Below are 19,810 nucleotides of genomic sequence, written 5' to 3' on the forward strand. Positions count from 1 at the left end.
TTCACAGAAAAAGACTAAAGAACTCTAGAGGCAGAGAGAGAGACACACACATTCATGCATATTTGATATTCTGCCTGCATTTTCATACCCACGAAGGCCTGTTCAAGCACTTACAGGTCTAGCACTTCTGTCGACCTAGAAAAAATCTCCACCTTAAACCCACCAGGTGCTGCAACTGGTATTCAAACCCAGGACCCTTGGACTGGATTGAAATTCCAGCACTTTAACCACTCATCTGTTGTGCCCGTTAACAGAGTGATGGTATGTTTCAGCTTCCCGATGGCAACGAGCCAATGGAGGGGTTAAAGCGCAGCTCAGTGCCCCGGTTCTGTGACGAGGTGCGCCACCAGTCGCCGTCCTTCACCAAGTTCTTCAGGGAGGTGTTCATCAACAAGACCTTCCGCATCTACAAGGTGCTCTAGTGAGAAGCCAGCTGTAGGTGTCTTCTTCTGTGCTTTGGCCTTCCTTCTGCTGTCTTCATCCATCATTCTTCTTCTTCTTCTTCTTCTCTCTCAGCTCTGTGAAAGGTCACTGGGGCACCGCAGAGAAGAAACCAGATTGCTCCAGGTCTGTCAGTTGTGTGTCAAAGCCTGGTTCTGTGCAATCCAGCATTGATCAGTCGTGAACGAAAACCATGCTGATCAACGAGTCTGAGAGAAAGGAATTCATCTCTGTTCTTTCATAGTGTTTGACAAATGCAGGAGTCTGTATGAACATTTTCCTTGCTCTTGTCTTACTTCTTTTTCTCTTCAATACTTTGTAATGACATATGTGAACAAAGTGGGTGACTGTCTGATGCTCCTGTCATCTCTTCATGTATGATCATAGTCTAGTTTTAACAGTGGTGTTTACTGGTACTCAGGAAATGTTTGCACAAGGATGAATCAGAAAGTTCTCAGCCTTGCCAAAAAACAACAAAACTGTCATACATATAGGATAGTTTGTGCATCATTTTTGAAAGCAGTACACATGGCAGAAACTTTTATCTTCCTACCTAAGAGAAGCCTCAAGGCAGTGTGTCACCTTATCATCATTTTTGAATTGCAGACCACACATTTGATGTTTAGACATTGGAGGTAGGGGAAAGATCTGACAAGTTCAGGTGTGTTATCAGCTTATCAGACTGAGTGCAGTGCACTATCATTTTCAGTGAAGCTGGTTTGAAGCTTTGAAATATCTGTGGGATGAAGTCCCAGGGGAATTTTGTCATGTTTATTGCATTTGGAACCTGCTTTTAAATCATCACATCTGTAAAAGAATTTTTTTTAAGTTGGTCATTGAAGTCTGAATGTACCTGATCTTTAAAGAAACATTGTCAATTATGAAAAGAATTGTCATCATTCTGAATATGACATAATCTGGATGAGGCTGAGAACTTTTTTTGATCCATTCTTTGATAAAGCTGTTCAGCTTGGCACAATCACAACAATGATAATTATTTTAGACTTGTTGGACAAAGAGTTTTACATTTTTTTCTACAAAGCCAGGTCTGAGGGTTGCGAAAGCTTTAACAGCGAATTTTCTTTCTTTGAAAAATTGATCTTTTGGGACCTCTCCACCCCAACTACCAATCCTTCCTTTTTTCTCATTTTTCATTTTTTTAAATATACATCTTTCATGCATCATTTTCATCATTTTATAAGCGTTGCACTTGTTTTCCATCACTGGTTTAGTCAATCACTCAGCAGATTTCCTGACTTGTCAGAAAGCAGAAAGCCACAGCCTCGCATGCTGTTGAATGTCAGTGACCATTCTGCGCTGAAAGCTCATGATTGGTGGAAAAAAATATAGTCACCACCGCTTCATGCACAGTTTGAATCTGTGAAACTGCAAAAAGAAAGGAAATTGAAAGTGATTCAGCTGGTCTTCAGGTCCATACCTTGGAATCGTGAATAAGAAATATGGATAAGAAATATGGACCACTGGCATTGTGTTGAGAATAACAAGTGCACAGCAGAGCCACATATGCAGTGTGTCAGTGGACCTTCTGAAAGGAGAACATTGATAGGTTAACTTGTTGAACTTGGTAAGGGACTATCAGGTGTCATTGATAGGTTAACTGGTTGAACGTGGTAAGGGACTATCAGGTGTCATTGATAGGTTAACTTGTTGAACTTGGTAAGGGACTATCAGGTGTCATTGATAGGTTAACTTGTTGAACTTGGTAAGGGACTATCAGGTGTCATTGATAGGTTAAGTTGTTGAACGTGGTAAGGGACTATCAGGTGTCATTGATAGGTTAACTTGTTGAACTTGGTAAGGGACTATCATGTGTCATTGATAGGTTAACTTGTTGAATGTGGTAAGGGACTATCAGGTGTCATTGATAGGTTAACTTGTTGAACGTGGTAAGGGACTATCAGGTGTCATTGATAGGTTAACTTGTTGAATGTGGTAAGGGACTATCAGGTGTCATTGATAGGTTAACTTGTTGAATGTGGTAAGGGACTATCAGGTGTCATTGATAGGTTAACTTGTTGAACTTGGTAAGGGACTATCAGGTGTCATTGATAGGTTAACTTGTTGAACGTGGTAAGGGACTATCAGGTGTCATTGATAGGTTAACTTGTTGAACTTGGTAAGGGACTATCAGGTGTCATTGATAGGTTAACTTGTTGAACGTGGTAAGGGACTATCAGGTGTCATTGATAGGTTAACTTGTTGAACTTGGTAAGGGACTATCGGGTGTCATTGTACCAGGATCTTCAACACTGCCTTCAGTTCACTTTTTCAGCCTTGATTGAGAGAAGGGGAATATTAGCTGTGTACTTGATATGGCCATGATTGGAGGTGTGGGAATATTGGCTGAGTACTTGATATGGCCATGATTGAAGGGGTGGGAATATTGGCTGGGTACTTAATAGCCACAGTTGGAGGTGTGTGAGCGTTGGCTGGGTACTTGTCACAGTCGTTCGTTCTTTAGTTCAACGTCTTTTCACTGGCATGTTGGATGGGTACTTGCCACAGTCATGTTAGGAGGGGTGGGAGTGTTGGATGGGTACTTGTCACAGTCATGTTTGGAGGGGTGGATGTGTAGGATGGGTACTTGTCACAGTCATGTTTGGAGGGGTGGGAGTGTTGGATGGGTACTTGTCACAGTCATGTTTGGAGGGGTGGGAGTGTTGGATGGGTACTTGTCACAGTCATGTTTGGAGGGGTGGGAGTGTTGGATGGGTACTTGTCACAGTCATGTTTGGAGGGGTGGGAGTGTTGGATGGGTACTTGTCACAGTCATGTTTGGAGGGGTGGGTGTGTAGGATGGGTTCTTGTTACATTCATGTTTGGAGGGGTGGGAGTGTTGGACGGGTATTTACAGTTTCAGTCATGATTGGATAGATGGGAAAGTTGGCTGGGTACTTGTTGCAGCTGTGTTTGGAGGGGTGGGAATTATGTCTGGGTACTTGTTACAGTCAGGATTTGAGGGGTGGGAACAAGGGCTTTTTTTGTGGGTTTTTGTTTTTTGTGTGTGTGTGATTTTTTTTGTCCAGATTGGAAGGTTGAGAGTATTGACTGAGTTCTTGTTACAACTTGGAGTGAAAATCTCTTGGTTTTTATTTGAGGTTTTTTTGGTGTTTTTTTCTCTTGACAATTTTTACTGTTTGTTCATGACATGGGATAACAACACCAGTGAGGGTCAGTAATTGAGCTTTGTATTTTGCGCTAATGTGTGGGTTTTTTTCCCCTGCACACCTTCTTGCTTAACATACTGGAACAAGCAATGCTGCATGGATGTCTGTGAGATGCAGAGGTGTCCAGGATGAAACAATGGGTGTGTGTGGTGGGTTTGGAAGGAGGAGAAGGGAGTTATTTTGTATGGCCATCAAGGCATTCCGGAGTTCCATGTCTCTGTATTATGAAATGGGGGCCCTTGAGTGATTGTTTCTGAAACTTTGGTTTATGCCAGCAAAAACGAAAAAGAAAAAAAAAAAAAAAAAAAACCCACCAAAGACAAACATGTCAACATGTGACAGAATGTTGGTTGTGATTTTTTTTATACCCCTTTTTTTTTTTCTTTTTTTTTTGGCAAATATTTCTTCTCTTAAGGCAAATGCTTTTTGTGTACAAGTATATGAGGGGAAATGTCTTGGCATGGTTCCTGTGTGTCCCATTCTCTTGATTTTCAGATCATATCTAATGACATTTGCATGTCCGTCCTGAAGTTTTAAAGATTGGTTTCATGTCCCCCAGTTTGCATTTAACAAGACACAGCTTCCTGGTAATTTGTTATGATTCATTTTTCTGTCTGGGGGTAAACATGACAGTCAATAATTAGTGAAAGGTGGACAGACTTTCTGTGTGGTTTTGAGTCTGCTCTTTATTCCATGGTGCAATGTGTTTTTTTTTTTTCTGTTGACATTGCTGAAAACAGATTTAGTTACTGTGCTCAAGAAAAAAAATATCCTAGAAGCTGCAACGAGTCATTACAGTTTGTGGCGAACAGGCATTAACACAGCCAACGGCTCCACTTTGAAAATAAATCAACAAAAGAAGGGGAGTGGAACAAAACACTAAGAATGTCAGGGACTCATCTGTCAAAACAATCACTTGTTTCCTTGTTTGCATTATTTATTGAAATGTGCCAATACAGACGCTCAAAGAGACATCGGCATTGAAGTGAAGGTGCCAGGTGTGTGGAAATCCAAGCTGTGTTTGAGTAGTGCTCAGAAATGTCCTGTCTCAAAAGTTGTTCATGCAGAACTTGCAGGGCTGTCCTGGACCAGTTGATGTTGAGAGTCACCTGTTCTGCTGCTTTGAATATGGATCACATCACGCATTGTGCGCTGGGATGGTTTTTAAAAATTTTTGTTGTTTTTTTATTGTTTTTTTTCCTGCATGATTAGATTTTATTCTATTTTTTATTTGTTTACAATATATTTATCTGTTTTTATTTTATCTTATATCATTTCATCATTTATTTACTTATTTAGGATGATTGTAATTATTATTTAATTTATAAGGCACCTTTCCTTGCAAAACATGCTCAACTGCGCTGTACCGTGAACTGTAGTTCATCAAGAGACAGTATTTTGCTGTGAACTTCTTGCTGTAATGTGAGTCTTGGAGTTGTCACCTGAGGTGAAGAAGGTATGAGCAACATATGGCCGAAAAGAAAAAAAAAAGTTTTATGAAGGAGCACATCAAATACATTTGAATATTTGCCACCAGATCAATGATAACCCACTGATTTTGCCATTTAAAATTTAAAACATGTGCTTTTTTATGTGGTTTTCGTTGTTGTTGTTTTCTTCTTTTCTTTTTAATAGTTGTTTGTTATTTTTTAAAGAATTGAGTCTAGGTGGGGGGTTTTTGTGGGGGGGCAGGATGAGAACAAATTCTGTACAAGTCAGTACTTGGTACAGCAATAAGAGATTCTAAAATTGTTTTGAATCTATATGTGTGTGAGTGTGTGTGTGTGTGTGTTCAGTGAAGAACAAAACAAAAACAAAACAAAACGGAAGTAGTAGCTCTGTGGCTGACCTGAGTTTTCAGGTAACAGAAGCCTTTGTCACGAGGAGACATAGATCATCTTCCACCACCTGGAGTTAGGTCATTTTGGGACAGATTTCTTTTGTTTCCTTGTTGATTCATACTTGTTTGTCAAATGTATGCATGTTTTTTTTTCCCCTCAAAGCAGTTAATCAGAACAAAATATGTACATTATAATGGTATATGAACAAAAATACTGTTATATGTGTGAGAAATGTGTTATCAGTGTCCTTTTTGAAGAACACAACTGCCGTCGACCAAAGAGAGCAAACAGCTTGTATGGTTCTGTTGAAATGGTCATTCACCAGTCGTGATTATGTCCTAATTAGACTAAATATCATCACTGGTTCATTGTACACCTTTTTTGTTGTTGTTGTTGTCGTTTACTCTGTCACCACAAATTATATAATTTGTGTGAAATTTTCTTGATTTTGCTTTCATATCTCTGTAACATACACTCTCCCAACTCCTTTGCAATGATGGCCAGATTGGCTTCTGCAATGTATTAGTCCTGATCCTGAAAAAGTTACCATGTGAAGGCAAAAAAACAAAAAGAAATCAAAAGGGTTGGATTGCTTCCCAGAGGTTGATGTATCCATTTGTCTGAAGCAGCAGCTTTCCCTTTCACCCAACAATGAAAGAAATGACAGGGAATCAAGAGAATTTTCTGTCAGAAATTTGTGTTTATCAGCATAATAGTGGATATTGCTGTACATATTGCTGGAAATATGTCAAGAAAGAAAGGATTTTCATCATACAGATTCATTGGTACCAAGGTTTCGGAGTTGAAGAAGGAGACAGAGACTTATGAAGTTTGGTTAACCTCCATGTTGATTGTTGAAAAACATCAGAATAGCCTTGCTCAAGACAGACCTTTCTTCTTTAATGGCAATACGAGCATGTACATACATACTGTAGTGTATACATACATATCGTAGTGTCTTCAGCATAATTGCTCGTACCTTGCCAAACTTTTGACCTGCTTCCGTAATGTAGACAATCTGTAACAAACGTCATATCTTATTAGTATTACAAACATAGTAGCGACTAATATTTCATCAAACTTCTCTTCATCTGCTTTTATATTTTTAGACATTCTGCATCATAAACAACCCTTCATGAAAACAGTATGACCTTCAGCTTTGCCACATCATTGGAATGTACTGGGTTGTGAGAAGAAACTCTGAATGTTTCCACCTAATCAGTGAAGAAGGTGGCTCACATCAGTCAGTGTTTCTTTGTCTTAATAACCATGCAAATTTTTTCATTCAGTCCATTGATGTTTCAAATTATTCCCGTCTTCATTACAAATTTACGGCTTGGATATTTTATAACAAAAACTGTTTGCACAGAATGCTTTGTTCAGAGAGTAACCTGGAGGCACACAATGGCATACAAATAATTAAACATTTCGCCAGTAATCAAGTTTATTCTGGTGAATTCAAATCTGCTGTTTTAATGCTGAACCGCACTGAAGAACTTCTTGAAAGTGCAGATTGCATAGTCAGTCATGATTTAAAAAAAAATTTTTTTTTTTACATAGCACACAAGAATTGTATTTTGTTGTCACAGTATAAGAAAACTTCCGTTTGTGAACTGGAAAACACTCAATACATGGTTTCACTGTCAAACCAACAACAGTGTGAGCTCAGATATTTGAAAAGTTGATTTTCAAACACTCAAGACACGGTTTCACTGACAAGCCAACAACGATATGAGTTCAGATATTTAAAAACTGGATTTTCTTAACATTTTGATGCGCTTGCATTTTAAGAATTATTCTCTGGCTGCTTTGTGTGCTTGCTGCTCCTGGCCACATGATTAACAGGTTGGCAGCTGACATAAAATGTTGTAACATAGTTTGCTTTTTCAGCAACAACGGCAACAACAAAAAAAGGATACACTTTTTAACAGATGGTGCTAAAATATGATGATTAATGTAGATAAACAGTTCTGTATTTTTCCCAATTCATCTATTCATTTATATTTTGTTTTGATTGATAAAGATAAAAATTTTGATATTTTTCCAGTTCATCTGGCCATTTACATTTTATTTACCTCCATGGTCCCTCAAAGCTTTATGAGTTTTATTTCCTTGCCCTATGCAGGTACTAAGATTTTTGTTGTAATTTTGTTTGTTTGTTTGTTTGTTTTTGGCTGTTGTTTTAGTTGGGTATTTTTTGTTGTTGTTTTTTTTTTACCTCCCAGCAGCAGGGAGTGTCACTGCTTGTCTTCACCTTCACTGTTATCATCCCATTACCATTTTCTGTCCATTCTCTCCTCATCAGTAGTTTGTGTTCCAGATAAGTTTGTCTTGTCAGGACTGATCAGTCAAGTCAGAATCAGCTCATCTCGACATCTTCTCTGATTGACCCGTTGTCATCAGCTTTTGCATGTTTTATTTCCAGTTGTTCCACCTTTACCATCGGGATTGTCCCATCTCTTCTCTTCATGCAGTTTTCCTCTCTTCACACAGTTTTCTTCTTTCCATGCAGTTTTCTTCTCTTCACGCAGTTTTCCTCTCTTCATGCAGTTTTCCTCTCTTCACGCAGTTTTACTCTCTTCATGCAGTTTTCCTCTCTTCATGCAGTTTTCACACAGTTTACGGCTCTTTATGCAGTTTTCTTCTCTTCATGTAGTTTTCCACTCTTCATACAGTGTTCCGTTCTTCATGCAGTTTTCTTCTCTTCATGCAGTTTTCCTCTCTTCATGTAATTTTCCGCTCTTCATGCAGTTTTCTTCTTTTCATGCAGTTTCCCCCTCTTCATGCAGTTTTCTTCTCTTCATGTAGTTTTCCACTCTTTATGCAGTTTTCCACTCTTCATACAGTGTTCCGTTCTTCATGTAGTTTTCTTCTCTTCATGCAATTTTCCTGTCCATCTACTTTTCCACTCTTCATGCAGTTTTCCACATGCAATTTCCCCCTCTTCATGTACTTTTCCACTCTTCATGCAGTTTTCCACTCTTCATGCAGTTTTCCGCTCTTCATGCAGTTTTCCGCTCTTCGTGCAGTTTTCTGCTCTTCACACATACAGTTTTCCTCTCTTCATGCAGCTTTCCGCTTTTCATGCAGTTTTCCTCTATTCATGTAGTTTTCTGCTTTCCACTATTCACGCAGTTTTCCACTCTTCATGCAGTTTTCCTCTTCATGCAGTTTTCTGCTTTCTGCTCTTCACGCAGTTTTCCTCTCCACACAGCTTTCCGCTCTTTGTGCAGTTTTCCTCTCTTAATGCAGTTTTCCACTTTCCACTATTCATGCAGTTTTCCTCTCTTCACCAGTATCCTAATTGTCCAGTCTGACCAGTGACCCCAGAGACTGTCCTGTTGGTAATGCATAACAAAAGATAGTTTCAAGAAAATATTAGTCGTGTTCACTCCTATATATTCATTTTCCTATCTCATCTGCAATAGCAGCTGATCCATCTAGATCACAAGTGAGATTTCTTGTTTAAAACAATGCAAACATTGGGGAGAGATTTTCTCCTTTTCTCACCCCAACTTTTGAGCTGAGAAACCCAGAGATTTCATCATTGGCAGTATCACAAGACTTAGCATCACCATACATGAATATGATCACTTGCAATATTTTACCATTTGCACCACAACTTAGCAATTTTCAGAAAATTCTGAATGCTTATGTACAAAAGGGTCGTCCCTGGCAAAATTCTGCAGAAAAATCCACTTGGATAGGAAAACAAAAAAACAAAACTGCAGGCAGGAAAAAATTGAAAAACAAAACAAAACTGGTGGCGCTCTCAGTGTAGCAATGCCCCCCCTGGGGAGAACAGCCTGAATTTCACACAGAGAAATCTGTTGTGACACAAAAGAGTAATGCAATACAGTACAAATACAATACAGTACAATACAATACAATACAATACAATACAAGCAAATGTAGTCCTACCAGGATCACTGATGCAGCCCGGTCCAGTTGACTTATTCCTCACACATCATCATATCCTGTCATCACCAGTGTCGTCATGAGTTGACCTTTCAGCACTCGCTGTTTTTATATTTCTCATCCTCATCGCTTGTGTCTCTCACCAGTTGTCCAGCATCAGTGTTCTCATTGTGTGGTCTGTGTTGTAGATCAGCACCCCTGGTCAGTGGTCCTGTTCTCTTTGATGCTTCCCCCCTCCCCAGCTTGTTCATGTCGGTAGCAGTGTTTTGATGTTAATTCAGCACTGTTTGGATGTTCGTTCAGCACTGTTTGGATGCTCGTTCAGCACTAACACCTGTTTTCCTATTGCACACCTGGTGTAGTTCATGTAGAGCTAGTCACCTCACATTTGATTTGCATGATACAGGATTTTTTTCATGTTTTTTTTTCTTTTGTTTTTTACTGTTTTTGCACCAAATCGTCTTGTGTAACATTGCACTAGTCCTATTTTTTTTCTCTTTTTTTTATAACAAAGAAGTGTATGTCAAATACTGTTTTTGTTCGTGGGTTGATACTCAATATATATATATATATATATTTTTTTTTTTTTTTTTTTTTTTTTTTTAGTGTATGCTGTGTGGCGGGGAAGGGGGGTGGGGGAGAAGGAACATGTCTTTAGTCAACTGTTTCAGCTTCAGCCAGATACATTTTGTGTGTTGTGACTGTGAAGAGAAGAAAGGGACATGGTTCAGTAATGATGAAGATGTTCTGTGGAGAGAAATGCTCTGATGTTGATGACTTTATTTTCACTGCTTGTGTTTTGTGCAGTTGTTTTGATTCAAGCATGCTGATCATTGTCTGTTGCCCTTAACTCATTCTACTCAAGGTACGAGTTAACTAGTACCATGACGACTTCCCCTGTGGATCAGGTACAAGTATTCTCATATGAACACTTTATTCTAATTTCATTTATTCTTGCTTGGTACAGTTGGCATTCTGAACTGATCCATTTCCAGATTCTGGAAGCATGAAAACGAAGCTTTGTTCAACCAATTAAATCAACAATTCCCCATCAATTTTCGCTATTTTAGTGAACCACCTTGTTTGTTTTGGGCAGTGGTTTCATGAAGTCCTGGTCCAGGAGAGTTGTAGCAGGCATGCAGCTGTGGGTTTAGAATGAGTTAAGGAAGAACAAGGCTTGCATTCATTTAGACAGCAAACTGTGTGTGTGTGTGTGTGTAAAAGATATAGAAAAAGTTGGATGCCAAAGGTGGTTTTCTTGGATGTGTACAAGCCAGTCTAATATCAGTTGGGTGTGAACATGTATTTGTGTAACGCTGATACACATGCTCCCTAAAGTAAATAGTCCGGACATCCATCATGTAACATTTGATAATCATACTTTTAACATCTCTGAGTATTCAGTTTGATACAACTGCACACTGAAACCAACTACTCTACTGCTCTGATGCGCTTTTTTTTTTAAATATGATTTTTAGAGTGGGTTTGTTTTTGTTTTTTCACTAAGTGCATCTCACAACAGCATTATCACATTTGTCTATATAGCAGCTTAATGAGTTTCACACAACTTTCCCCCACTAACTGGCTGTCCACATAGTTAAACAGTGTACCTGTAAAAGATTCATCAGTCGTTATCACTGGTGCTGTGGATGGCCAAATTAAATGATGAGCAACCAAGTTGAAATTGTTGGGACCACTTGTGGACTTTTAGAACTCCCATTGTGCCAATGTCTGTCTGTCTGTATGAATGGACTGCAACCAAGCTTGTTCCAGTCTCATGCCAAGTGCTTCATGTTTAAAAAATCTGATTTCATGTTACATGAAACTGAAATGCATAATGATACTAAACCAAAAAGAAAGATTGTTGGTAGAACGTTTGGGGAGGAGGAGAGAGGAAAAATGTCTTTTCTTTTTTTGTTTAATTTTATATTCATGGCCTTCGGTCATGATGGTGGGTCATTTTTTTAGGAGTGGAGTTTCTGTGTGTACGATTGATTTGCCTATACTGTTGATCTTTGCTTTTTGTTTTCAGGAGTTGTGCATGCTGGGTATATTTGGATTTTCACCACCCGTTGATTGCTAGTACGGACTTTGATATCATTAATATCAATATTTTTATTTTGCGCTTGCATATGTTGATCTGGGAATTTTTCTTTTAAGAAAAGAAAAAAAAACAACTTTCTTTCCAAACCCTTGAGCACTGCATGGATTCACATCTCTGATCTTTTGAAGACTCAGGCTGGAAAGTAGATGCTCTCTTTAGCCATCAGGCCTGACAAGGAGCAGTAACATGTTTAGCCATAAGGCCTGACAAGGTAGAGTAACATGTTTAGCCATCAGGCCTGACAAGGAGCAGTAACATGTTTAGCCATCAGGCCTGACAAGGAGCAGTAACATGTTTAGCCATCAGGCCTGACAAGGTAGAGTAACATGTTTAGCCATAAGGCCTGACAAGGTAGAGTAACATGTTTAGCCATAAGGCCTGATGAGGAGCAGTAACATGTTCAGCCATCAGGCCTGACAAGGAACAGTAACATGTTTAGCCATAAGGCCTGACAAGGAGCAGTAACATGTTTAGCCATCAGGCCTGACAAGGAGCAGTAACATGTTTAGCCATCAGGCCTGACAAGGAGCAGTAACATGTTTAGCCATCAGGCCTGACAAGGAGCAGTAACATGTTTAGCCATCAGGCCTGACAAGGTAGAGTAACATGTTTAGCCATAAGGCCTGACAAGGTAGAGTAACATGTTTAGCCATCAGGCCTGACAAGGTAGAGTAACATGTTTAGCCATCAGGCCTGACAAGGTGGAGTAACATGTTTAGCCATCAGGCCTGACAAGGAAGAGTAACATATTTAGCCATCAGGCCTGACAAGGAGCAGTAACATATTTAGCCATCAGGCCTGACAAGGAACAGTAACATATTTAGCCATCAGGCTTGACAAGGCAGAGTAACATGTTTAGGCATCAGGCCCGACAAGGTGGAGTAACATGTTAAGCCATCATGCCTGACAAGGCAGAGTAAAATGTTTAGCCAGCATGCCTGACAATGTACAGCAACATGTTTAGCCACCAGACCTGACAAGGTAGAGTAACATGTTTAGCCATCAGACCTGACAAGGTGGAGTAACACGAAGTCAGTTTCATGTACGGCATCAGTGTCATGCTCACGCTTTATCTTCGGAACATCATCATTCTCCCACTGACTTCTGATTTCTTGATCTCATCTCTGATATCAGCCCATATATTTAAGTAAAACAAGAATAACCACTTTCCTTTGTGCCATGTCTGAAGATCGTGAGATTACTGTTCATTTTGCACCCATTTTTGATGTTGTAACTTTGACAGCTTTTATGTGTGATCTGATGGGTTTTTTGTTTTTGTTTTTTTACATTCTATTTATATCCCAGTAAGAAAAGTTTGTCTCCATGTGGTGTTTTGCTTTGAAGAAATGTGATGCCGTTTGTGCAGTGATAACTTCTGTCCAGGATTGAGGGCATGAGACTGATTTTTTTCCCCATTTCCAAATGTTTCTTCAAGCCCTTTCCTCTTACCTTTGATGTTAATGTTACTGTTTCCTTGCTTTTATTCCAAGATTTAACTTTAAAATGTTACATTTCATATACATACACTGTATCTAATGTATATACACTTATATTGGTGGTTTTTTGTGTTTTTTTTAAACTTACCAGGGTTGTAGTGTTATCATTGGTTGTGAAAATAAATCATCGAGTTTTATTGCATGTGATGTCATGTGTGAGGACCCCTTTTTGGTAGAGCGAGCACATGGATTCTGAAAACGGAAGCAATCTCTCCACTCACAGGAACATTCAACCCAAAGCACTGACAATCAAATGCCTGAAAAAAGGAAGATAAAATTCCAAATTTATTGTACATGATGGAGAGCAATGGTGTGCAGCACACAGAATCTCACACACACACACACACACAACACATTCACATTAAAAAGGCCACACACAACATGGTATACAAAGAGAAAAAAATAAAACAAACACCACCAAAGAATTCCAAGTGTGCACACATGAAAAAGCCACAGACAGAGAACATCTCACTGCATCAGTGCATGTTGAAAAAAAAGACACGTGCACAAACTCCACACGGACAACACAACAGACAAGACATCTACAGGGGTCAAAAAGTCGCACATGACATGAAACAAACCTGAATGGGTTCAAAAACAGACCTGTTCATATTTAATTTAAAAACAAAAACAAAACAAAAAACCAATCCCCCAACAGACACAAACTGCCAAAGCCACATACTAATGTTAAAAAAAAAAAACATAAAAAACCCACACTTCCCTACTTCGGCCATCCCTACCCCCAAAGAACACACACATACACATACACACACAGCTACACACACAGCCATGCTAAATCCCGAATGAACACATGAGAAAAGAAAACGTCTGTCCAAAAAAATACTACAACAACAACAGAACAATGACGGGTCATTACAACAGGCCTGGACACTTCACTTCCTACCAGTTCTTTCACAAGGTAAAGTCAGACCACAAACAAACTGCAGGGGTAAAAAAAACCAAAAAAAACTGGGGGGGTAAAAGACATGGAGGAGAGCGACATAATGGACAAAGAGAGGACGGAGGAGGAGACCTTCCAGAAGACATGATAAAATGACTGTGGAGGATTAACTGTCATGGCTTGCAGAATCCTGTCATACCAGTTACAGCAACTACCGACCATGCTAACTGACTATGTCATATGGTGATGAGCCCAGCCATTCACAATAGAACTGTAACTGGAAGCTTAGTGTGTGACCTTAATGTACAGTACAAAATAAATCACTGGATATCAAAACTCAGATACTGTTGACAGAATTGAAAGGCAAGCACAACAGAGCAAAAGTGCTGTAAGTAGTGGAGCTCTCATGCAAACAACTTCTAAACACCTGGACTGCGTGTGGGGATGGTGATTTGATGTATGCTCCCCATGGGTTTTACCATGACCTTGCCATATGGCTTTGATTCTATGCTTGTGTTAATTCTAACGTTGTCAATGGCTATGCCCCGCAGTCATACTGGCTATGCCACAGTTGTGCGCCCAAGGACCAAAGCTGCCATGTCAAACTTGATACTGGTTTCAACCTGACTGGGTTTTGTCCCTGGCGTGGCATACCCCGAGTCTAGAAACCAACAGCAGCTACAAACTGTATCTGTGAACCAAGGATCAAGCTTTACCAGTGATGACTTGCCTGGGATGAACCTGTATCTATTACTGCTGTCTACAACCATTAAAGTACCTTTGTCAACAGTGGCACTGACATCAATCTTTAGACCATAGGTTGCAGCCTAGGTCCTACCTATACTGCTGGCTGTAGACAGGGCAAATTCTTACCACTGATCACAATCTGTGGGCAACTCTGGCCACTGCCAACAGACCAGGGCTGACCCAAACCAGTGGCAACACCAAAGACAAGCCATGACCTGCAGCTGAGTTCAAGACCAATGTGTACAAGTGGCTACATTAGGGACAAATCTTGGTGGTGGGTTATAACTGACAACCAGTAGTTTATCAAAGAGACCAAACAGTGATGACAAGATCCAGTATGCACTGTAAAATATTACTTGTGCTTTCCACACCAACCGAGGAAGCCCAGTTTGGGAGACAAGACACAGCAAGTCATGAAGAATACTGTTTTATCAAGCATTACCCTCCCCCCACCGGCCCCCAACACAAAAACCACAAAGAAATGGTATTGCCACTCCTCCCGCGAAAGGAGGAAAACTCAAACATCTTGTCACAAATGGCATGAGACAGTTGTATGTCCAAACCACACAAATCATTCAAAAAGAAAAAGAAAAAGAAAAAAAAAAAGCAAGGTTAACAACAGCAAAAAAGCTGGGTAAAACAAAGGAAAAACAAGGGCAAAACCAAAGCACCACAACATAAATCCATGGCCACCAAGCAATAACAATGTACATGTGTAAAGGGCACCAAAAATCAACAAGAACAAAACACCCAAAGCTACACTGTTCTGTCTGAATCGATAGAAGGGGAGTGTGCAGGGTGCAGGGGTGGGGTGGAGATAAGAGGCCAGCATACAGCACTGTGGAGGGGCATAGGAAATTCCTCGCCTCAAAATTCTGGGGTGAGCACACAAGTGTGCTGATTAGCTTCTTACAGGTGTTCCATACAGTGGTACAGTCAGAGGAGAACAAATAATTGCAAAACAAGAGTGACTGCAGTGCTACAAGCCATATAACCTGTCCTGTTCATCCTTATCCAAGACAGGCTAGGCCTTACAAGCCATGTAACTTTCCCTGTTCATCCTTATCCAAGACACGTCAGGTGCAGTAAAACACACAGGTGGTGTGCACACAAGTGACCTAAATCCATGTTACAAAAACAAATGACACAGCTTTGGTCATGGAACTTGGTCAAAGACACTAACCTGTGGTTACACAATTCATCTTTATTTGTCTTTGTTGCTTTTTACAGCCCAGCCAACCTGTGATTACATGACCATGACAACACACTACTGAAATGATGTACAGAAGCATGCTGGTATCACATACCAACAGTGACACTAAGCCTAACAGATCAAGTTCATGACATGCTGACAACTGCAAACTTTTCTCTCGTGGTGTCCTCCATGTTACAATGACAGTGACAGTAACATGGACAGGTGGTTGTCTCAAAGAGTCACTGTCTGGTGATGCAGACAGATATACAGACTGACAGCACACCATCCTCGTCACTACACACACCGACACTGTACACCCTGATAAACATCCATTGTGTTTTTTCCATTTCTCTTGGAGGAAGGTGGCGGAACAGTTGAGATGCTTATCTGCCAATACAGCGCCCATGATGGTCTGGGATTGATTCCCAGTCTCACCCTTTATCCCAAGTTTGACTGGAAAATCAAACTGAGCTTCTAGTCCTTCAGATGAGACAATACACCAGGGTCCTGACTCTAGTGTGTAGCATGCACTTGGCGCACTGAAAAAGAACCCATCGCAGCAAAAAAGTGTTTGTCCTCTGGCAAAAGCCCTGAAGAATAAATCCACTCTGATAGGTAGACATATATGCATGCACTCAAGGTTTAACTAGTGCGTTAGGTTATGCTGCTGTCAGGCCCAGCAGATGTGGTGTAGTGTCTGAACACACTGGCACCTCCCTGAGAAATTAATCTGAATCATTTTCGAATCTGACCCCTATGCACAAGTCTGTGTCAAACGCCTTGCTTCAGGGACATCTCAACCTTTGGATAAACCTCCCTCATGCCAGTAATGATGCCTACACATTCATGCTGACGTAGCTGTTAGCCCCATTCCACACAGCAGTTTAAATCGAATCCCAGGATGCATTTTACTGACCCGAACTGCTTGTATATTGACCTGGTACCTGCTTTCATGTTTGGCATCTTAAACTCTTTTGATTCACTGCTCTCTTTCCTGACATTTTAAAAATTAATTCTATGTGTGAGATTGTCATCATTATTCTTCTTATGTATATCATGACAAAGAATACCATGTCAGGAAAAATATTCACACACTGATCCAACTTTTTCTTTTATCTTTTGTTGGTAATTGTAAAATAAATGTGTTTTAAAACAAATCCATTCTCTGCAACGAGAACTTCCAATAACAATGGCTACAGCCTTTGTGGCAGCAGTTTCTGAAAAGACCTACAAGTCCTGAATCTACACAAGCATGGATTAGACCGTTCATCCATTCCACCTAACTCCTACACAAGCATGAATTAAACCATTCATCAATTCCACCTAAAGCCTAGAGTGGGGCAATACAGCAGTCTCCCTTCCATGTGCATGCAAATCTCTTTGTTTCCTGCACAAACAAGCCACTGATTACTGGCGCCTGATAAGGATAGTAATATTTGATAATAAATATGAAAACAAAATACACCAGCATAAAAGCAAGCATACATGGCAAGTGACATACTGACAGTAAATCAACTCAGCTTGGTGACAGTTTGTAATACAGCGTGTATTATAAATTGTTAAAAGCAGCATCCTAACGTACAGATACTGATGGGATTGCACATGTCAAGACTCAAAAGCTCAGAAAATCCACCCAAACACAAATGTCACAATAACAGCTTGCACCACGCACGTACAAATTGTACAGAAATCAACACGGAAGTGCACATACTGACAACACAAAAAGAAGTCCACACAAAAGTCATCCATGCCAAAAATGAGGCATGAATAAATAGTTTACACTGCAACCAATTTAAAGATAAAAATGTTGTTTTTAAAAAGATTAACAACTTTCTTTGTGATAATGTCTGTTTGTGTGGGCTCATGTACATGTGTGAGAGAGAAAGAGTATGTACACAACAAACCATTTTGATCTCGAAACAGAACCATGACAACATGGAACAAATATACACAGAGCACTTCACGCAGAGCACACTAAAGAGAATGATTTCCTTGTGCATTACACACATACACAAACACACATACACAAACACTACACACACACCCACACACACGTCTGATGCGTTCATGTCACATTCATGATGAACTAAATATCCACCAAACTGGGAAGAGTCTTAATGTTCAAGACCTACACCAGCCTACATGTGTATGTCCTATTTTCAGTTGGTTGTTGGTTCTGCCTCCACTTTTCTTTTTTATAATAACCATTCAAGTTGACAAAAGTCACCAGACAGGAAATTAGGGGTGATTGAGATCTGCTACATGGCGATGACTATTGATGACAGTTATCTGCCACATGAGAGGGATTCACCACATGGCGATGACTGACAGTGACAGAGATGTACCATACAGTGACCACTGACTGTCAAAAGCCTGGGGGCAGATTGCAGCACATCGCTCATCCTTTCCTTGGTATCCGTGACGAAAAAAGGGAACGAAAGGCCCACAGAATGGGCTGGAAAGAGCGAGCCAGTACTCCGCAAAATATCATGCCCCGGAAAGAAAATGGATGTTCCAATGACCATGACGATGACACTAATTCAAACATACCATCATGACAAGAAATGCAAGAGGGAGAAAATAACCCAGGCTCAACCACAGCGCTGGTACTAACAAGTCTTGACTTTCAATCATAAACAAAAAGTCAGAGCTTAAGGGCAGCAGACCTCTTTTAGGTCTCTGTCTAATATGATCAAGTAGAATCTCAGCAAACACACTGAGCACAACGGGAAGGTAGACTAGGCCAGCTTAGACAGGAACACATGACACATGGGGTCTTGCTTTGCTCCTGAAACTAGCATGTAACAATGTGCTGCTGCTAGATACACTCCGACTTGCCTTGGCTGGTTCTGCAAGGTTCTTTTCAGTTTTCTTTTAACAGGTGAAGTAAGCAGGATGATCAGTTCTGTTCTTCACAACTCAACTGCATAACTTGGACCCATACAAGTGGGGCTCAAGAGCAATGGCAACTTCTTGCTCTCTCTTGCAAGCCAACACACAGTTACACAAGTTACAACTGAATGCTGCACAGCCACATACACATTCACACATAGCACATCATTCCTAACACACACACACACACACTGCAACTCATGACCTGTCCATAGATTATATAATCACATCACACCATGCTCACAGTTCAGAGGAGAGAAAGAAATTCCTGAGACAGTGGAAAAACCAGAAGAAAGAAGCCCAAGTATCAGTGACAGTGGAAAAAACACACTGGTTACACACAACACTGTGCACAGTAGTCGGTACAGGCATAACACAGAATAAGTGTGCCAGGTACACACTGCATTAAATGTGTGTCACATTGACATGCTGCACAATAATGGGGACATGTTGCCACGGCACAGCACACACCAAAACTTGTGGTCAGAAACAATCATCAAATATACAGGCTTGTTCATCATCATCATTTACATTGGACAAAAACACCACTGGCATGTGTCAGAAATACACATCAACACTAGCTTGGCTGTGTTAAAAAAATACACACATTCGCTTGTTTGGAGTTACACTTAACAGACATCGACGCATCCATGTCAGAAAAAAAGAACACATCAAATGAGTCAAGAAACACGTGTCAAAAGCAACACATGTCTAAAATGCACATATATCATCTCATGTCAAAAATGCACACCTCCTGTGTTAGAAATACACATCAACTTGTTTAGGAAACACATTACCTGTGTCACAAATACATATAGATTTGCTTTGAAAAAATGAATTTGACTTTGTTCATAACAAAAATCAACACAGGCAACAAATGTCATGCAGAATAACTTGCTCATGTTTACAATAAATAAACAGATTTTTCTAAAACAATGAATTGTAAAAAAAAAAAAAAAATTCTGGCCAAGTGAAACACATCCATCACTAAAACACATCAACACTGTGTAAATAACAATTTGTTTCGTTTTAAATACCATCAACTTGAAACACAAATGTGTCACACAAATACTGACTCGATTAAAAC

General features: G+C 40.0%; 1 protein-coding gene across 1 annotated transcript in view; it reads left to right on the forward strand.

Annotated features, from left to right (window-relative positions):
* Positions 1-2,201, forward strand: part of LOC143282795 (protein C-mannosyl-transferase DPY19L3-like) — a 29,160-nt gene extending 26,959 nt beyond the window's left edge. The window contains exon 18 of the mRNA XM_076588561.1: positions 273-2,201. Coding sequence (XP_076444676.1) covers positions 273-422 — 150 coding nt within the window. The 3' untranslated portion in view covers positions 423-2,201. The remainder of the gene's footprint in view (positions 1-272) is intronic.
* The last annotated feature ends 17,609 nt before the right edge of the window (positions 2,202-19,810 follow it).

Source organism: Babylonia areolata, chromosome 6 (genome assembly GCF_041734735.1).
Source record: "Babylonia areolata isolate BAREFJ2019XMU chromosome 6, ASM4173473v1, whole genome shotgun sequence".
Taxonomy (NCBI): Eukaryota; Metazoa; Mollusca; class Gastropoda; order Neogastropoda; family Buccinidae; genus Babylonia; species Babylonia areolata.